The 22157-nt window shown below is 31.8% G+C and overlaps 2 protein-coding genes across 2 annotated transcripts; one reads left to right on the top strand and one right to left on the bottom strand.

The window, feature by feature from the left end:
- Positions 1-1332: 1332 nt before the first annotated feature.
- Positions 1333-14816, bottom strand: LOC139502074 (long-chain fatty acid transport protein 2-like). Its single transcript, XM_071291416.1, has 11 exons — positions 14623-14816; positions 12114-12497; positions 11247-11357; positions 10500-10712; positions 9772-9927; positions 8653-8777; positions 7750-7941; positions 6323-6422; positions 4780-4984; positions 3299-3396; positions 1333-1744 (listed from the first exon to the last, which is right to left on the bottom strand). Exons 2-11 carry the CDS (start codon positions 12481-12483, stop codon positions 1434-1436), a joined length of 1881 nt encoding a protein of 626 aa, XP_071147517.1. The 5' UTR covers positions 12484-12497; positions 14623-14816; the 3' UTR covers positions 1333-1433.
- Positions 14817-17469: 2653 nt separating this feature from the next.
- Positions 17470-20435, top strand: LOC139502073 (uncharacterized). Its single transcript, XM_071291415.1, has 3 exons — positions 17470-17948; positions 18623-18912; positions 19414-20435. Exons 1-3 carry the CDS (start codon positions 17905-17907, stop codon positions 20085-20087), a joined length of 1008 nt encoding a protein of 335 aa, XP_071147516.1. The 5' UTR covers positions 17470-17904; the 3' UTR covers positions 20088-20435.
- Positions 20436-22157: the final 1722 nt, after the last annotated feature.

Genomic DNA, 22157 nt, shown 5'->3' with positions numbered 1-22157 from the left:
CGTCGTCCGGGCTTATGATTTTTTTTCAAGAATCAATGCTTATCCATTGTATCTATTCGTCGTCCGGGCTTATGATTTTTTTTTCAAGAATCAATGCTTATCCATTGTATCTATATTGCTTAATATGCCTTTAAGTAAGTGTGATTCACGCGTACAACTATAGTACTCGAATGTAGTTTGATAATTATACTGATGCTGCATATGTTTCGTATTGCTAGTAAAAATCTCAAAAGATCATAAAGGATGTACTCCTCTGATCAGGAGCCAAACATTTCTAGAATTACATTTTTTTAACCTGATTTTTTTGGGTTTATATGTCTGTAAAAAGATAATTGATGAAGAAAAAATCATATTGTGGTGCTCCTTTTTTTTTGCTACGGTCCTTTGAAAGTACCCAATTTTGATGATTTTTCCATTTTTCATCAATTATTACCCATTTTTTTGGCAATTATCATGAAAAAAATCACAGTTCCACCATAACACTTTTTTCATAATTTCAATAAAGATGAAGTCGACCAATCTGAATAAGTTTACCTAAAATAGAATATAGGTAGGTGTTAACAAAAGACACTTTTATCATATTTTGATGCTTTTTCGTGTCAAATTTACCATGCTGTCAATTTTGAAAATTTGTTATTTTTCTCTTCTTTTTGACGTAAAATATCTAGTTTGAGTCATATACAAACACTGACTCGAAGATAAGAATCATAATTGCATGTGTATTTTAGTCTTGACTCCATCTAATTAAGCATCATTGTAACCTCCGAAGATTGTCAACGGTAATATTTTCCGATATAAACATAAACATATAAAAAGATAGCAAACACGTATCATTGAATTATTTTTTTTCAGGTCTGCTTGATTTTACATTATACGTTTTAAAAATTTGTTAAAAACTGTGCTCACCTGTACAATAATCAGATTTTGTAAATCAAATAGGTCAACATAACAGTGCACCCTTGTTTCACTTCAAATGTTGACATTCTTTTCTTTTTAATACATGATCAGTTCATTTGTAACCCATCTCTAGTTCGGCTGTTCAATTGAAGTTCACATGAATACGGCATTAATGAGGTCAAAGTATTCACATGCAACTGCATGATACATTAGCAATGATTTCCTACTTTTGTTACAAAACTGACATAAACTGGCTGCTTAAAGCAAATTATTATATCACTATTTCACTTTCATTAACGATTGGCCATCATATTTTATTTTGTTCTTCATCTCGTAATTAATGTTCTTTTAACAATAGTGTTTAAACATTATAATCAGCTTGCATCTGTTTTATTTGTTTAAAAATTCGTCAACATATTCAAGCTCAAGATTGTGTGTGTCTAAAATTTATTAAAATACAATATATCATAAATAGCTCATGCTTAATGACAGCTTAAAAAAAACTCTAATATTTTAAGAAAAGTAGTATTTTTGTTTTATAGTTTAGCTTGAATAATATCACGATAAGTTGTTGTATTCAGAGGTAGATACGTGTTTGCCCTTGATGACAAATAAAACATTGGATCAGACACTACATTAGGATCAAATCCTTCTTTCATTAGAGTCACTTTATGTTGTTTGTATGTAGAAGTTGTTCGCATGTCCTTCTCAATTCTTAATACTACAGGTCTTGCATATCTTGGTAATTTATTGTCACAGTGATTGTAGATATGTTGTAGCTTTTCAGGTGAAGGTTCTATGTTCTCCCTAAGTGTCAGTGAAACCATACCTGCCTTTCCGTCATGACCTGATAGAGATAATAAACATAATTATTACTTTGAAATTAAAAACAATACAGTTTCGAATTTATAAAGAATAACTTTCTTTGGGTCTTTGTCCTGCTGGTGGACTATCAGTTCATCAGCTTCTTAGTTAATGCTTCGTTCCTGATACACTTTAAAATATACCTTATCGAAAATGTTTGTTCATAAATTTGAATATCATTAAGAAACTAAGGTTTCAACTCCCGCAGACAAATTTGACCGTAGCATAATTTAATTGGCTATTATTACAATAGCATGTCTGATATGCATGATGGTCATAAGGCTTTTCATCTGCTACGGTTCTTGTAATATTTGGATTTGGATTTCAATTTAAGCGTTCTTGATTAATCTAAATCCAGAAAAGCTCATTTAAAAAGAGTTTTATTTCATTTTGTTAAATTCATTTTATCAAACTAGATGTATATGTCTCCCTAACGCAAACAAAGTTACTCTTGAACACCATCATTGTTTATCTATCCAGGGCAATTTCTAAACAGTTTGGTAAATAATCCAGAGAAAATCTGCCAAAGGAAGGAGATTATCATTGCTATATGTGTTATATTATTGATAAATTATGACTGCTACTAATGAAAACCCGTCAGGTACACACAAAATACCATCTTAGTATTTTGGAAGATCGTCACGGCATGCAGTTGGTGTATTGGGAACTATACCTGTTCTACACTCAGTTAAACAGATATTGTATGTGTCTGAGACAATAAATAGTTCAATTTTGAATTTATAGAAATCTGGATACCTCTGAATTTGTACTTTTACACATAAAATAATGTCCCGAAGAGCATGAAAGAGTTCGTATAGAGACAATACAGACACAGACAACATGGACAAATAGGCTGCAAGAACAGCAGGATTCAGGCATTTGGTTTCAGATGCAGCAGTAACATGAGTAAGGCACCAAATGTTTTATATAATCATTGTGACACGAGAATAGTACTTCATAAACATAAAATAAACTCACCAGTAACATATACCTCAAATACATTATGCAAGCTCACCAGCAATTGATATAACATACTCATCATGGAAATGATACGTTTAATGTACTCATACAAAACTTACATTCTCAACAGTCACTGATATTCACATGAATTAACGAACACATCCGGAACTTGTTTCTCCATATACATTTAACATACTCTCCCGCAACTGATGCTAGTTCTACATTTATATTCTTACCGAACACTGATACTTAGTATAATTTTGTACACGTATTCACAATAAACTAACATCCCGTACTAAGTATACGCTTATCATACTCACCAGAAGCTGATACTCTATATATACATTCATACAGTGGTTGCCGTCTGTTTATGTAGTTCATACGAGTTTCTCGTTGTTATATAGATTAAACCGTTGGTTTTCTCGTTTAGATGGTTTTACACTAGTAATTTTGGGGCCCCTTTTAGGTTGCTGTTCGGTGTGAGCCTAGGCTCCGTGTTAAAGGCCGTATCTTGACCTACAATGGTTTACTTTTATAATTTTTTACTTGGATGGAGAGATGTCTCATCCATACTTACCAGGAACTGATACTCCATATACATTTGCGTCTAAGATAAATGGTAGTTGTGAAATAATATTACTGACTTCTGTCGTAGATACGTTCTCGCCTTTCCATCTGTAATGTGTATAAAAAGAGAAGTAAGATATGAAAGGAACATTCAAAACTCAAAAGTCAATGAAATTCCATCAATGCAATGACAAATAATGAAAGACGGCGAAAAAACATGTCAACAAAACACTATACATACACAAAAAAAGACTGATCAATTTGTATTACAAACTAGGGATGGTTTTGTTTGCTCAAGAATAATAACCAGATCCTTCTCCATTAGTGTCACACATCGTGTTGTGCAGGAAAATATTTATACGAATTTTATGATAAGTCACATTTGTTGATGTCACATTCAGTGATAAAAAGAAAAGAATGTAATTACGACAATAAATAAAACATATGTGTTGGCAAATGTGACTTAGATTTGTAAGTAGACTTATGTTGGCGTTCGTAAAACATACGATTAGATGAATGAAATTGGTTTGTTGGTTTCCTAGTTATCAGCAACCATATATCAAAGAAACAACCGAAGATGCTCTTGAATTTCGTCCCACTCGCAGTTAAATTCTCAATAAAATGTGCTTATATTGGTACATTCGCAATTGGGAAACTAAAAGTATCCCTTATGTCACGAAGTTTTGTTCTCAAACGACGATCATCGTCTATTTCTAGATTTAAAATCAGATATAAAACAGACTGTGTATTCTCAATTTGACGGGATAGATGCATTCAAAATAGTACTCAAAGTTTTAGCCATCTAATTAGATAACATCATCTTTATAGCGGACGTGGGGTTAGAAAATAATGTAATAACTATTCATACTTCCTGAAAAAACGGAAAAATCAAGTAGCATCATAAGAAAGAAATAAGCAAGATATATTATACTTGCCCCAAATATATACTATAAATTTACTATCTGAAATTCAAAGAATGATAGTACTGAACAAATAATTATGTTCCATGTTTGGCTTTAATTGATTTAAATCGGTACATGTTTGAAACATTCAATGGAGCAAATATTGCAAGCAACACGGTTTCCGCTTCAGGACCTTTATCTTTAAAATTGTTTTAGTTCTAATATTGCATCCCAATACCCGTTTTTTTTATTTCATCATCAGACAAAAGATAAATTTCTGCAATCAGTTAGCGTGAATAGTTTTGATAAAATACGATCCTTGTGAAATTCAAATATGTTTAATCGTTTATTTCATAAGCAACCAGGCAAAAAAACAAACATTTAGATATACAGTTATACGAATGTTTTTTTCTCCTTTATATCCAGCCTTCAATGATATATTGTACAGTACAACCATAAAAAACCAGTTACTACATTTGGGACGTCTGTTTACTTTAAGTGCCTTAAAAAATCAAATTAAAACATTGTTTGTGTAAAATACCAGAATTATAAGTAACCAAATAATGTTATCATTACATGATATGATTACCTGAAAGTGTCTCCAACTCGGTCATGAAAGTATGCGAAGTAATCTTTATCTAGATACAACGAGTCACCAAAGTTGAAGTAAGCATCTCCTTCTTTAAACACGTTACGTACAATCTTTTTCTCTGTCATCTCCATGCTACCTTTGTATAAACCTTTTTCAACTTGATAAGAAGGAGGTATTCCACATATCAATATGCCCGGTTCACCTACATGATAATTGGTATTGCAGAAATGTCATGCTAACAAAATGTCTACATTATGGGAACATTTTACTAAATCTATAGTAAAATACAACTCATTCGTTTAAGAAAGTTCGCTACTCAGTTTCAAAATAACAAGCTTTTCATAACTCTAGTATAAATTGATAGGGGATTAATAATTGAACGAAAGTCTTGTTATTCGTTAATTTATATTTATAAACATATCAAAGATACTCTAGTCAACACAGAAGTGCTGACTACTGGGCTTACTGTGATACCCTCGGAGAAATAAGTCTCCACTAGCAGTGTCATCGACAAGTAAATGCTACAGTACTATTGTGAATATATATACATTTTCCGCAAAATACTTGTTTCCCCTTGAATGAAATTATGGATAATAAAAGTTCTTGGGGACAAACATTAAATAATATTGTTTCCACCTTCAAGATATTTTTCTGGAACTAAAACGTCATATGGTTTCATGGTAATTGGTCCTTTAAATAAAGAGTGTCATTTTATTGTTTACACCTGATTGCATGTCTATTAATGTTTACCTCACCTGACAATAACCTGTACATGTAGTACATACAAAGAATATAGTCTGAGGAATTCAACAAAATGTTTACATATTTAAACGATGGCTCTTATTCTAAATAATGTTACAATATATATTTTTAATATTTCATCCTGCATGCTCCTCTGCGACTTACTCATCTAAATGGTCAGTTAGTCTGTACCAAAAAGAAACTTTGAAGAAAGTTAAGCTTCTACTTTAATTAAGAATGAAGTTAGCCACAGATTTCAAATGAAAATGCCTGTACTTTTTTATTAGAAATCTACTTCCATACATTTGTAGCTAGAAACGATTTGGGTATAGTAGTATATATTCCTAGAACTTTGATCATATAATAAATATTTCTAGAACTGTAGTTATCTTAAAACCATCATGACTATTGCTGGAAGATTTATGATACAGCCAATATTTTAATGATATAACAAATTTTCCTGGAAATTTTATAAAAGTTATAACAAATATTCCTTAACCTTTCATTATAATATATATAAAACATTGTCCATACTATTTATTTCAACGAACTTTTAGCATTTAACAAAAGTTCCATCGTAATATTTTATCCTCAGTACAGGATTTGTTTTATTATATAGCAATGGATAAAATATTTTATAACGAAAGTTCTCAATGGAATTTGTTTTATATGCTAAAAACAAATATTGTGTGTGTGGGGGGGGGGGGGGGGGGGGGTTATATTCTGCCACATTATTACTAGATCTGTTCAATAATCATAATATATCATGCTCGAATAAAGACACGCACTTGATACCAACCTATTTGAACTTCAATACAACGTCCTAATTTGTTACGTAGTGGATTTGCTGTGACAAGGTCATATTTAAGTAAATATTTGGGAGCAGGATCCAGCTTATTCTAAAATAGAATATTAATTAGAAAGCAGTGTGATTATATGTATCATAAATTAGAAAATGCACGACAAGCATAAATTATTGACATTTTTTCAGTGCGAGATAACCCTGATTCACAGCAATAAAATAATAGATAAATGCTCTGCACCATTAACATTCAGGGCCTGAATTTCCTTGTCCTCCCTTGACATCATATGCGAGTATGGTCTTTAGAAACGACGATTGTCTGTCGAGAAGGGAAGATAAATGGCTGATCCGTGTTAAGAGAGAGAAATATGTAAAATACATCATTGTACATTTTTAAAGAGAACAGGCATATTCCGCTTCAAGGCAGTACTGACACCAGCTAAATGGAAAGGGATTTGTATAAGTTGTAATAACTTGTTTCCCCATTCAATATAAATAAATATGTTTAAACAAACAAGCGATTGGTGTTGAGTTGAGACGGAACGGATAATGTTCCTTGGACATTTATCAAACAATGCCCATTATTTAAGAAATGATTCATGGGGGCTTAAATATATCGTGATTTTACCACGGGTTGGCCCTTTATGACAAATATTTTACCCTAAGCGATAGCAAGGGGTAACGTATCGACATAAAGGGATAACCCGTGGTAAAATCACGATACATTCAAGACCCCATGAATTGATTCGATTCTAATAGGACAAATACGGTTTTGGATCGAAGCGCTCTAGGTGAAGGCATTATTTGCTGTTCCCATAAATAAGCGCACTGTTAAATTTACGTAAAATAACGAAGCAAATTGAATAAAAGACATGCTTAAACTATTTACAATAAATTATTAAGATAGATTTGGATGAATCTAAATGACAATTGTACTTATATGTCAGATAAGTATACAAAAAATGGCTTATATAGCACATTTTAACATCATTTGTTTTCATTTTCTTGTTTGTGATGATTATTGGTTTCACAAGCGTGTTTTTTACCGTAAAATGCTTATATTCTGACGTCATGGTTCTATGTCGTAGGGTAGCTCATTCATAAAAAAAAGCATATGGCGTGGGAGTACGATCGGAACAGCCCAAACAATATATACTCATATTTTACCACGGGTGTGTACTCAAAGTATTTGAAGGACGTCATGTTAGAATTTACATTTTCCACAATAGTGAGAACGGTTGTCAACGAGCAGGTGTTTTGAATAGATATATTACCACTCGATGGACATTTTCTTTCCTTATCCGACATTCGAGAAATCCCGACTTCTCTTTTTGATAGTGATCGACCAGTCGTTTAAAGATTTTTGCATTTGAAGAAAATTATCGTATGTATTTGAAATAACATAATTTCTTAACAACACTTACCATTAAAGGCGAAATTCTCCCGACAGCTCCTGGTCTGTTACAAACATTAACTAGTCCTCCTGTAGCCTCGGTTGCTCCAAAAAATTCTATGATTTTAGGTATTTTAAATCTTGCCTGTAGTGATAGCCAGATATCTTGACGAAGCCCGTTACCAATGAAACATTTGATATAATGCGTACCATCCTTCGAGTTCTGCAAGTTTTTAAAAATATATTTATACTGTTGTTACTTTCCTTTTGCTATTTGCAAATGAGGTCATTGTTCTAATTAACAGATGTTAAATAAAAAGAACATATTTCATAATATGCGAAGGTTTTATTTGATTTTTTTATCTGAGCTGTTTTGATCTTCATGTCCTACCAGAAGTGTATGTGACATTCCATAAACCAAGAAGCTCTTCGGTGCTTGTCTTAATTAATGGTTTATGGAATTAAATTAAGTTATTGTGTCAATTTTTTTGTTATTCACTGATAAAATAATATTAACATGTACAGTAATAACTTTACAATGCTTATATAATGTACCAAATTTATTTCGATATTTTGTCATTTGGATAAATACCACCAGGTCGATACTGTTTATTGTTTAGCTGCGACCAAAATGGTGTAATAACTCGGTAACCTATTATTTGTCTCAAAATGCTGGCGTTACGTTCATACTTTGATATTCTGAACAAATATATACAAAACCATGTTAAAATTGAATGTTAAACATGTTAAACTTCAAATTTGCAAGTAATCTTTAGCTGGTTTTTACCCTAATTTGGTCAACGTAATGATCTTCAATGTTGAAAATTGTGTACGTCCAATATTTTTTTTCAAGCACGGCTAATGAGATGAAAAAAATGTTCATTTGATCTATATGGGTCAAAATATATGCATGATGTTTATGCTTTGCTATTACCTCAGGTGTTGCCAAAATATATCTACATAATTCACCGATATACTGAACAACAGTCACATTGTATTTTTTACAATCATCCCAAAAGTGGTGGGCAGAAAACTTCTTTCGTATCACTACAGTGCTACCTACAATTTAAGTTCAATGTTCACTAGAATGCAAACTCTGCTATTCGTCACTACATGCTTTCCCTAAAATATTTTAAGTTTAATATCCAATAGTAGACAAAATAAGTTGGAAATAAAGCTTAAGGGGACACTAAAGTCAACAAATAAAGGACCACGAAAACGGCTAACAAGAACACTACACATTAAACACTACACAACTAGAACAAAACCATTTAAGGTGTCTATGAAAACTCAAACAGCAATTAAATGATTCGAACATCTTTATCAGCATAATTAAGGCATGGCGTTTTGTAAATGAAAATTCCTTTATGCTGGTGTGATTTATTAATGAATCATTTATGACAAGGGTAGATTTGTTTGCATTTAACCATCAAATAGACATTTATATTCCATTTTTTATTTTCGAATGATAGCAAAATATTTCAAAGCTAAAAAACAGTGATGCAAAAATATCGACATATTATATATATATCATAATGAAATTTAAAAAAATAGATCAAGAAAGAACAATATCTGGATTCAAATTTCAGCGGAAAGAACTATTCACTACATTTAGGTAAATTCAGATAACTCAGTATTATGTTGACGAACTCATTAAAGTTTGTCAATGTTGTTGCATTTCTATAAACCAGAAAACACATTGAAATGTCACTAGAGTGTCCTACATTACAGCACGGTGCCTTATGTAGAGCAAAATCTGATTATCCTTTTGAAACTCCTTATATTAGATCATGCCCGGCTTTTTTAATGGCGTTCGTGTTGGTAGTCTTTACTTATTTATTTAAGGTAATGAATAACTGTGTTATTTTTCGTTAATTTTTCGATTACTTTTTTTTCCAGTTTTGCGATGTTTATTTTTTTACATTGTGTTTTTGGTTTTATTACACTTTTTAAAAGACTTCGTGTTTTTGTTCATTCACTTCATCTTTTTAGCGCTAGTGATTCATAACGCTGAATAATTGTGTAAGTAAATTCGTATCATATCATTACGAACCTATTTCAGCACAACTTAACCAGCCGGACATACCAGCCACGTGGTAGAAGGGCAAAACTGTGTACAATACATCATATGGGTGCAGGTCCACCAAGCGCAATAATTTGGGACAAGATGCCAGCTTAAAATGGGGAATTTGCACTGCCTTTGGTAAACCTACAAAACAAAACTAAACTTGTTAACCAATTTTGTCAACTGAGGAATACTTTTTAAGCGATTTGTTTTTATATTATCGGCAAATATTATAGAAGTACCATTTTCAGAACGGCCAAAAATCCTTTTAATAAAGAGTTTTAAAAACGTATTCCATTGTGTAATTGCAAACATTTTTAGCATATAAACATTCGTTCGTGACACGAAAACAATATTTACAGCCCCCTTTGTTGTTCCGGGAGAATTGTATTCTGTACATTTTGATATTTTCATAACACCAGTTGCTGATTGAAAGAACATTCAAGTCGTCAGTAAACTGCAAAACCATACAGACGGTTTTTTTTTTAAAGAAACAAGGTCGTATTTGTTGTATGTCTGTTATTTGGTATTGTTTTAGTAGTAGATACGTTTTGTTGTATAACATATTCCTCAAAGCTCTTATACTTTGTACTTGTTTGGCTTTATAACTATTTTGAACTGAGCGTCACTGATGAGTCTTATGTAGACGAAACGAGCGTCTGGCGTATTAAATTATAATCCTGGTACCTTTAATAACTACTTAAATAATGTATTACCTGTTGTCCCGGAAGTTAAGATATAACAACTAGTTGTATTCATGTCGATATGACTCCTAACGACTTGGGTAATCTCTGCTGGTGATGACGTCATCATAAACCGGTCAAATGACTGGAAATTATGTGGTAAATTTTTAGAAACCGTTCCCATGACGTAAACCGGTATGTTTATGTCGTTTTTTATCTCATGAATTGCTTCGCATAAATCTCCTCCTATTAAAAAATTCCCATATAGATGAAAAAATGTAGTACACACGTTCCTAATTAAGAGTTATCATTCCAAACAAAGTTAGATTGACTAAACCAGAATATGTATCACACTATCCAATATACTCATCATTTTCAAATATGTAATCTTATATGTATGTAAATCTTGTGTTCGATTGTTTTGTGTATATTCAACATGTTCACGTTTTGTTATGAGGCAAAGTATGTTTGTGCAAATATGTTAAAATGTATGTTATCTTCGTGTTGCTTATTCTTTGTTTTATTTATGTTGTTTCATGTGTACTATTGTTTTTCTGTTTGACTTTTTCTTTTTAGCCATGGCATTGTCGGTTTATTTTCGATTTATGAGTTTGACTGTCCCTCTGGTATCTTTCGTCCCTTTTTCTACATTTTGGTACATTTTTTGATGATTTTCACCTCGAGTATTTTACAAAGGTTACAAAGATGTATTGAACGGTGTGTTTTTTTTTTAATAAACTTAGCTTACACAAAGAATCATCGTGTACTAGTAGTTCTCACCTTGACCAACAATGATAGCTTTTGTGTCTGTTTGTTGAATCGCATTAGCCAGTGACTTCCCTCGTACATTGGTGTTCAGTAAGGTTGCAGGAACACCAATTTTCAATAAACCTATATTTATAAATTTTACATGTAAATAAAACGGGATGTTGAATAAATCTCATGTAAAAAGTAACTAAACGCACGAATAAAAAATATGAATTGAGTCCAACACATGATCGTAAAATGCCTATAAGATGTATCAAATTCCATGCGTCATCTAGAGTTAATCTTCTTATTTTTTATAAACACTATTAATCATTTGCAATCTAAAAAAAATTTCATAGAATAAACCCTTAAAATTTTAGGCAACCACGCTATTCCAATATATGTATATGAACTAATTCTGAACACACTGTACATATAGGAACAAGACAAAAAAAGCTGTATAACTTCTAAACATGATCCAAAGGTAACAGAAACGCTCAAACCAACAATGATAAATAAACCTCGAGTAACGTTTAAAGGGATTCTAAAAGTGATTCCAGGCAAACACAACATTAAATATAGACGAATTACTCGACTTGTGTTACAAATAATAATGAGTTCAGACCGTGGTTGACAGATTTTAAGGGTATTGACAAAGTTTTTTTTCTTCTTTCAAATAGTCATTTCATAAAAAAAAATAAACAGAATGGTAATTGATTTTTTTTTTAAAGATATAACAAATTTGTAATGACAAAACTTGAAAATCGATTTTTTTTTTTATCTTATCTTTTTCAATAGTATACGTTTACTACAAATGGCACGATGTTTGAATAAACTTATCCTGACATGTTATTGTGTTCTTGACGATTTTTTTTCTTTCGTTTTAAACCTAAAATGTACCTAAGAATGTCCAAATAAATTCTGCGCTGTTTCGAACAAAAATGGCAACGGCGTCGCTCATGTTTAAATTCCATTGCGCAACTATATTTGCAACTTTACACGCTTGAAAGTTGACGTATTCAAATGTGTAACACCTGTCCTCCCATATGATAAATGTTTTCTTTGGATAGCTCGCAACTGTCGTTTCAAAATTGTCAATTAAGAAGCCTTTGCTGTCAGCAATACCGCTCATGAATTTCGCAACTTTGAGATTTGCCTTCAATGATTGTATATCATATTGTATCCAAGGGAACATTGTTTTCCATGCTACTAAGGAAAGTCCTGTCATTCCGAACGCAGCTAATAATGATTTTTCTCTTGCGGTTGACATGGTTTACAGTGTTTCTGTAAGTAAAAATGCTAAAAATAAAAGAAACAGACGTGTTCTCATACACATTGGCCTTATACGTATATAAAATACAATGAATCTTTAAAATGAATTATTTGTAATTTTCAAATCTTTAAGTCTAAAAAAGGGAGTACCTGGAGTCGATTTCATAAAAAAAAAACTTTTTGTCATAAGTATACTGAATTGTTAATGAATTAAGATCAATCTTAATCGTAAGTAGTTTTGTGAAAACGACTCCTGGTTTGTTAACAACTCGAACGGGTACATTTTGTTTTGTAAATATCCGCTTCAATCCAAAAATACATATAATGATTCCGCGATTCGCTACCAAATACCCGCCATCACTTCTTGGTACTGAATACAATGCATCACCCAAAGAAATTTGTACATTTAAATTGTAAGAAAGTGTGTATGTGTTACTGCCACAGAACAAGAAGATCACAAATGGACTCTTAGCCTTAACGTAGAAACGCAGATCACCGTTAGTAAAGCGTAGACACATTTCTCTAGTCAATTATCTCAAAATAAGTCCCCATTCATGTAACTATTTCTCTTCATTGTATGTCGAAGATGTTTTTGTCATTGGTTGTTTTCCCGTTTAAAACAAATTCGTTCTTTTGTTCTGCCTTTTTTAAATTTCAGTGGACAAAACACACATTTAAACGCCGTTATCATCTCACATCAGGTTTTTTCTTTACCGTTTATCATTATAATGTTAAAGTCATTCATATTTCGAACAGTGGTATTGGCATTGATCTTGTTATCGTGTATGCTTACACATTTACAGTTCTAAATCTAACCATATATCGCACAAGGTTCAACTAACTATGTCACAAAAATATCACACAAGGTTAATCTAAACTATGGCACAAATGTTTACGTATTAGGTAAACGAACATGATAAATCCTTGTTTTTGATTTAACTACAATGTTATTTCGTATGCAATGATTATTTGTATGTTGTAAAGTCCTCTTTAACCCAAGGCTAAATACGGAAACAATCAAATTCAATGTCATTCATTACTGTTTTAATTTTATCATGCATGTTTATTGTATTTTTGTTCCTCCATCAAAACCATTTGTTGGTGTGAAATAAACAAGAAAGAATGAGGTGAAAATCATTTTTGAATTAACGAAATATACCTAAATCAGTATTTTGTTTTTATTTATCTGTAAGTTTTTTTTAAAGCGTACATGGTACACATGTACAGTGACGTAGAGTTGCTAACTTGTACATCTTTTTGTTTCCATTGGAAAGTTTTCTCATTGGCAATCGTCTTTTTTAAAGATTTATCACTGCATGACCGATAATTTTCATAATTTTTGTTAGGTTATTTTCTCGTCGATCTATACTTTCTATCTACTAAAAAAATATATAACTTTTCTCCTTGCTATCCATACTTTTCTGTCATTACTGGAGATTATGATTTTGACTGATACTAAGTATCAAAATAATGGTTTTTAATTCGCAAAGACGTAGTAATAAGTTTATATTTTCAGTAATAAATATCAAAATAAGAAGTAAACACATCATTTTAAAAAGACAAAGGAAAGCGCTATAACGGCATTACAAGTAGTTATTTAACAAAAGCAAAGATATGCCGTCAGTGTGTGAAAAGATAATAATACAACTAGTTATTACAATAAAGAAAGTTTATTTTCAAGGTGATATGTTATTAGCGATGCGTTTAGAACCAATCTTTTAAATTGTTCTAAACAAAAGACCCTCAGTTTGCTACAAATACTATCATGTGTGTTCGAATCCATTTACAAGTCGTTCTGGATAAACTGAATCCAGAAAGTAAAACACTTCAGATAAAGAAAATGTGGTGTGAGTGCTAATAAGACCACTTTCCATCTTGTCACAAACGTAGACAAAGTTAATCAGATTCTATGATTGATTTGTTTGTCTGTATATTGAACAGAACATATGATCCAATAATATACACAGTTTGATAAACAGTTATAATTCGGTAGGAGCTATTTTATAATTGGTTTTTTTTATATCATAATCAAGTAAATCTAAAAAAAAAAAGTGTGTGCATTGTTGACATGTATGTGTGTGTGTGATCAAGTGGACATAAAATGCAACAAAGAAGGCAACTAAAAAAAATAACTTACCACTTGCATATATATCCATGTGCAAACGTGTAGTATATTTATTATCTCATGAAGTGTTATCTATAAAACTCTGTTTACACTGTCAGACCTACATAGGTTTTACAAAGTTATCCTGCAAACAGACCATTTAAAAATGTGTTTCTTTTCTAAGTTTAAAGTCGGAAACTTAAAATAAATAAATGTGACATAGCAATGATAGTACGCGATGACATCAAATTATTTTAAAAATAAAGTAAGTCAATAACCTTTTTCATTATCGATTTTGGTCGTGTTTTCCTATTTAACACTTACAAATATAAAAGTAAGACTTGTCGTTGGAGGGGTTGACTAACTTCAATTATGAAGCAATACAATGAGAATGCGCAAAGAAAAGGGTTAGCAAATACATTTAAGCTCAATTTCAATTCGATCCATTTATATATAATAATATGTATTTTAATGATACGTCACTTTTATGAATTTTTTTTTTTTGAATTACGATACTCCTCCTTAACAAATTATTGTTCTAATTTGGTCAATATAATCGCATTATAAATAACTGCCCTATAAATGTCGTTTTAACTAGCTATACATAAAACCAGGTTCAATACCATATTATCATCGAAAGCCTGTACAAAGTCCGGAAAATTGTGGTTGTTTTTTAACTTGTTCCATTGATTGACATATTGTCAGTTTTTATGGACTTCTCCATGTTTTAAGGTTGCCTTGGAGTTTGGTATTTTTGTTATTTATTTTTCATGTACCATTTAACGTAAAAAATGACCAAATAATACAATTATCGAAAGTTGGGCACTTTTTTTCTGATGAGGTTCTATTTAAAAGAGACAAATGCATATAACATATAACATAAAAAGCAAATTCATTAAAATACTGTTGAGAATCATAGTGTAATTGGTGAAATGTATATAGCACCGCTTGTTTGTTAATCATATTAGAAATTCCTTGATATTTAGCGTATATTGTTGGCGTTTGCTTTTTGTTGTTGTTCAGGGTTTCTGTTGTTCCGTTTCTTCCTCTAATAGTAAACCGAATTTGTTTTTACTTAATCAAATTATGACTATTGAAAAGTGGAATACTACTGTTGCCTTGAATTATATGCGCACCGTAGTTTGACAAATAATCAAAAATTAGGGCAGCCACCAAGTGGCCGAGGCGGCAGATGTTTTGTTAGTATGTCACCATTCATTGAACGGGTTTATTTGAATGAAATCTTATTGATTGCACTAATAAATAACTTTTTCTTCACCTTGTTCTTGCAAATATTTTTTACTTTAGACGGTCATATCGTCATGTATTGAACAATATGATAACCAATTACCAAATAAAACCTGACGAAAACCTCCAACGTTCTTAGGAATTCAGACTGGCTAACAATTGACGTCAATTGGTGGTATCGATGTGTGTTGAACTGTTGTGCCTTAAATCTGAGATAGATTGGTAGAAATATTGAACACAATAGTTAAATTTCCAAACCAGCGTTTTATCTTTAATTGAGAAAAACATCAACCAATGCTTTCAGACATTAACATGATTAACAGGAAGAAACCACTGCAATCTTGTTGTTTGAAGAACTCCACACGCAAACACAAACGATTCTATCACTGACAAGGGTTTTGATAGTGAATTGTAATCAAAAACAAAAACATTTTTATATGCGACCATATGTGATGAAAAGTATTTAGATGTATTTGGATGAATTGACTTTAGTTTTTACTTATAATTTATTTTATATAATTGTCTCAGAAAGTATATAAAGCAAAATCCAAGTGCATGCATGGCAATCAAAGTAAGCGTAGGAAAGAAATAACAATTGACTTTAAAGCTGTTTGATATTTTGTTGGATACAAAAAGTTGTCTTCATTTATTATGTGTCTGCTCAAAATGTAAATAAGTTGCTCTATTTGTTTACTTCAATATAAGCGGTTGTAATAATTTTATTCGTTATTTGACAATATTAAGACATTTCTACAATTACGTTTGACATGTGTTATCTTTGTGAAGGAGACCTTTCAACACATCATATATTGGGAACAAAAATAAACATAGATAAAAAGAATTTAATAGGATTTTACGATAGGTAAAAAGTAAAATCACAAAAATACTGAACTCCGAGGAAAATTCAAAAACGGAAAGTCTCTTATCAAATTTTAAATCAAAAGCTCAAACGCCTCAAACGAATGGACAACAACCGTCATATTCCTGACTTGGTACAAGCATTTTCTTATGTTAATTGAAAATCACAATTAATCAATGGTTATTTTTGCAAACATACATGTCAATCCGTTACTGCTGATACATATTCGCTTATTAAAAATTGACCGGACTTATCGGCTAAGCACAGAATGTGAAGTACTTATTTACTTTAAACAACCGTATTCAGGTAAATTACAGATCACATATATGATTTATATTTAATCGATATGTAAGTTATTTTAAGACTGAAATTTAAATATCTTCATCAAACTGAAACTAATACGTAGACTTTAATATATGTCACAGAAAACAATCATGTTGATTAAAGTTTATTCACCCTAATCTAAAAATAGTTTCTACGTTCAACAACCAGTATAATTGCACAAGTTAATCATTAATCAACCATAATATCTATAGAATACATTTCCCATTGATCCATTCCTTATGACAAATATTGACCTTCCACCTCATTCTAAAAACATTCTTTACGTTCGACAGCCAGTATTGCACAACATTATCAACCATATCAACCATAAATACATTTCACATTGAACCAGTTTTAAGATGGACGTTGACCTTTTATCTGATCCTATAGATAATCATTACGTTACGTCTGGCAACTAGTATTGCACAACATTATCAACCGAAACAACCATAGAATACAATGATTATATATCACCTGATTTAGAATATAATAATTACGTTCAACAACCATGTATTGCGCACCATAAGCAACCATTACAATCATTAAATACTTTTTTATAATAAATAATACCTAATGATAATTAAATTTGAACTTGCATATAATTCTAAAAATAACCATTACGATCGACAGGTAGTTATTGCACAACAAAATCAACAGCAACCATGTGACTAAACGACTAAAACCTTAAAGCGCATGTTCAACCAAACAACTTAATAATACAAAATTAGCCAAAATTAGTCTATGACGTCAATGGTTGGTATTGTCATTGGTTGAATTGGGGTTCATATATGAGTTTGATAGGTTAATGTTATGAGAAACCATGGTTGTCTGGTATAAAGCCGAAACCACAGGTGAAATTACCCACAGCGCGTTTTATCTGGAAAATGGGACGGACTAGAACTCATCCAATGTTATCAAAGATTAACAGGTAAGAAGATCTTCATTAAAAAAAACTTTTATTGCATTGTAGTTAATGTTGCCCTGATAAAATCAAAAAACCAAGAGTGATATGCTCATAACTAATAATTTTTTTTTAACTTTTTTTATTCGAGCGTCACTGATGAGTCTTTTGTAGAGAATATGCGCGTCTGGTGAAAATACAAAATTTCAATCCTGGTATGTATGATGAGTATATGTATACAATATTATCCTTTACAGAAATCAACAAGACGTATAAAAGTTCTAAAATTTAGTATAATGGTAGAAAAAAGAGAAAGATACCAGAGTGACATTCAAACTCATAGATTGAAAATAAACTGACAACGTCATGGCTAAAAAAACAAAGACAAACAAAACAAACAAACAAACAAACAAAAATACACAAGACACAACATAAAAGACTAAGCAAAACGAATCCCACCAAAAACTGGGGTAATCTCAATTGTTCAGTATGGGTAAGCAGATCCTTCTCCTTATGTGGCAGCCGTCGTGTTGCTCATGTTATGACAAATAGTCTAATTCGGTAGGTCACATTAATTAATTGATTAATGTGTGTATCAATTATCTATTCTTTGGATATGGAAACGTATATGTATATTTGTTAGTTTAATACAAGAAACTTCATATGTCATACATAATTGTTCTTTTTTTTTTTATAAAAAGGGAAAGTTTGCTCAAGGAACTAGAAAATAACGGCTACGCTATCATACATAATGCTGCAGAAAGGTGTGATGAGAGAATTTTGAAATACCAAGAATGGTTTGCAGGCTTTAAAGAAACTGGGAATTCCATTCAACGAGATAATTACATCATAGATAAATATCGCATCAGCCATTCTGAAGCCTCGTGGGGTATCCGTGGTCAAGTCATGCAGTTATTTGGTCTTGTTTGGGAAACTGAAAAACTATTGACCAGTGTAGAAGGAGTTATTTTATTCAACCCACCAGAAAAAGGTGTGTAAGTCGATTTAAAAACAAATATACTTGTTATGTCCTGCAATCGCGTCAGTCATTAAAGTTTTGTCAAGAACTGTTTCGTTCGAAGAAACTATAGTACAATATTTGCCTTTCCACCACAACCATTTGTGTTAGTGGCATGTCATCAACCAATTCAGTGTGTCCCAAAAAATGCATTTTGTATTGCAATTTTGTTTTGTTTTAGTGTTTTATGTCGGTTAATATATATTTGTGTTGTATCTTTGTTTTGTTTTTTTAATGAAACGAAAATGATTTATGCTCAGATATCAATAAGCATAAAAAGGGAAAACGCATGATAACACTTCAATCCATAAATAAAAAACGTACAAAACAGTACGCGCACTAGTATAAGTATCGCACGCTTGCATTCAATTTGCTTCTTCAAAACAAGCTTAGTTCAATTGATTTACTGTGTAACAATTCAGTGATCTTAAAAATTCACTGTTCTATTATCTCACTATCTATAAATGATTTTAGGTGAAGGTGATTTCCGTACCCCGGATGCTTGTAATTTACACTTAGAACAAGGTGTTCGTCGACAAGGCTTACATGCATATCGAGGAGCAGTTTATCTGGAGGAATCAACCGAAGAAGATTTTTGCTTTCGAGTGCTGACAGAATCACACAAACATCATTCAGAATTCTTTGAAGATTTTCCGCGAGCCGCGTCCAAATCCAAGAAAAATGAGTCGCTTAAACTGACAAAGAATGAAAGAACATGGTATTTTGACAAAAGCTGCAAACTTATCAGTGTAGCGGTACCTAAAGGTGGACTGCTCTTATGGGATGCAAGAATGGTTTTCGACTTTGTGCTCCCAGAATGCGGCAGGAAAAATATTGACCGATGGGCCGCAATCAATTTCGTTACCATGACACCAGCTTTATGGGCAGATAAGGATGATATCGAATTAAAGCAAAAGGTCTTCAAAGACTTGTCCACCACGACACATTGGGCATCCCAGGGTCAGAAGATTATATCGGAAATGAAACCAGTTAAAAGAAATGCCTTTGGTGACAAGGTTGAAAATGTTGCGGTGAAGTATCCAACGGCAACTGCATTATGGTATCCATGTCAAAAGCTAATGGGGATGATGGAGTATGATTTTGAAAATACTGAAGAAAATGGACCTCTCCCTCCTCGATGGAAATAACTGTTCAAAATTTATACTCGAACCTTCATCAATATTATGTTGTGAATTCAAGAGCTTTGTTTAATGTGTATATTCAAAACTGTACATAATATATTGTATATTTTTGTGGGACTTGTTTTGAATTCAAAGATTCTTTATTTGCAATTTGGATGGTTTGTCATTTGAATACTTGAAATATCGTTTTTCTATTTTTGGAACAAAGACGAAATTCCAGTGATCCTTGTTGTTTCATAATTATAAAACTTATTGAATAAAACAAATGAAAAAATATGCAAGCCATTACTTGTTTGCATACTAGTCTCAATTATATTCATGTAAAGATGCCTAATAAATTTAGTCATAGGTTATTATTTCTGGTTGTTATTTGTATAGTTGTTTTATGCCCAGATACATCAACGGAATATGAAAGAATACTCTTTGGCAGACTGTAGAGGGTTTTTCATTTTAATATGTGTCTTTTAATTCATATAATTTTATATGTAAATTGCTTCCGACGCTTGTGGCTTTGAATCTTATGTCGAACGTTAATTGGATATAGCCAAATAAGGGCATCAATGATGATGTCTATACAATATGTACGATAGTTTTATTTTTAATTGCAAGAGACTTGAACTAACTAATAGATAACAATTCTTAAGTTCCTTCATATATACATAACGCACAAGAAGACGCAACCACAATAACACCGTTTTAGTTTCGAAATAAAACCTAAACTGCAATTACATTACGCGAGGGGCAGTATAAAATTAGGAATAAAACTCAACAAACATTCCATGCTTTTCATTTTGCAAGTCAGACGCTCGTTTCGTCTACGCCTATGAGTGACGCTCGAATCACAATAGTTGTAACTCATTTCAACGCAGTAGTGCTGATTGCTAGACTGGTGATACCCTCGGAGAGGAATCTTCCACCAACTGTGGCATCAAACAAGTGGTTGTAAAAACTCATCAAAGATATCAGGCGTATCATATGTAACATCATATTTGCGTTTTGTATCACCGGTGACTTAATGGAAATGGGGAATATGGAATAGCCTTTTTTATATCAAAGAAACAGCGTCAGCAAATGTACAAATGGCGTTCATTATCACTGAACTAGTATATATATTTGTTTAGGGGCCAGCTGAAGGACGCATCCGATTGCGGGAATTTCTCGCTTCATTGAAGACCTGCTGGTGACCTTCTGCTGTTGTCTGTTCTATGGTCGGGTTGTTGTCTCTTTGACACATTACCCATTTCCATTCTCAATTTTAGATAAAAGACAAAATCAATGCATGAACGGTGATGTGCTGAGTTGAAAATACTTGAAGGTAAAGACATGGATACGAAAGCAATGTGAATGTTAAACAGTGTAATGACTTGTCTTTTTTGTACTAATACTTTGTCTGGTATTTTTGTAATCTGAGTTACATACCAAAATGGCCTTAACTTTAACATATTATGTCATGGTCAATCTATTCAATTTAAGGTAGATTGGATCGGTGCATTACGTTTGCGCGCATTACCACTACATTTGCGCGCAAAAATCGTTACGTTTGCGCGCAGCTTTTTATTACAATTGCGCGCATTTTTTTGACAGGTAAACCCAGGTAAAATACAGGTAATAATACTTATTTATTTATAATTTGTTCAATTATTTACCCTGCTCACCAACGATGAGGTGGAAGGAATTTCGAGCAAGATAATTCCGTTTTATTTTGCACAAGCACTAAATCCTAGAAATCTATACAGATAAAATTGTTAAAATGCTTAAACATAGCTAATCTTAAAAAAGGTGAAGGTATAATTGACAAATTCATTACTTCACATGTTGTTAAGTGCCGAAACTCCATGTTTGTGCCTTGGTGTAACTTTTAAAAAATAACTTAAATTAATTACTAATTTTAAAAACGATCACTATTCATTGAAACACTTTTTATTCTGAAACATTCGCAATGAAGTTACATGTATGTCTTAAGCTATACTACGGAGTTTATAATGCTCACTTTAAAATTTGTTTTACAATTTTATATTAACAAATTATAATTTGAATTAAGAAATATTTTCAAAATTAATAATTGATAGTCATGTT

The sequence above is a fragment of the Mytilus edulis genome, chromosome 13 (genome assembly GCF_963676685.1).
Source record: "Mytilus edulis chromosome 13, xbMytEdul2.2, whole genome shotgun sequence".
NCBI lineage: Eukaryota > Metazoa > Mollusca > Bivalvia > Mytilida > Mytilidae > Mytilus > Mytilus edulis.
This window is presented reverse-complemented; position numbering and strand designations above follow the sequence as displayed.

Excerpts from the sequence above, each read along its gene's own strand:
- LOC139502074 (XM_071291416.1), bottom strand. The coding sequence starts at position 12,483 with ATGTCAACCGCAAGAGAAAAATCATTATTAGCTGCGTTCGGAATGACA. Across the intron at positions 9,928-10,499 it reads CTTAACTTCCGGGACAACAG|GTTTACCAAAGGCAGTGCAA; the intron begins GTAATACATTAT and ends TTTGTTTTGTAG. Across the intron at positions 8,778-9,771 it reads GTTAAGTTGTGCTGAAATAG|GTAGCACTGTAGTGATACGA; the intron begins GTTCGTAATGAT and ends CTTAAATTGTAG.
- LOC139502073 (XM_071291415.1), top strand. The coding sequence starts at position 17,905 with ATGGGACGGACTAGAACTCATCCAATGTTATCAAAGATTAACAG. Across the intron at positions 17,949-18,622 it reads ATGTTATCAAAGATTAACAG|GGAAAGTTTGCTCAAGGAAC; the intron begins GTAAGAAGATCT and ends TTTTATAAAAAG. Across the intron at positions 18,913-19,413 it reads ATTCAACCCACCAGAAAAAG|GTGAAGGTGATTTCCGTACC; the intron begins GTGTGTAAGTCG and ends AAATGATTTTAG.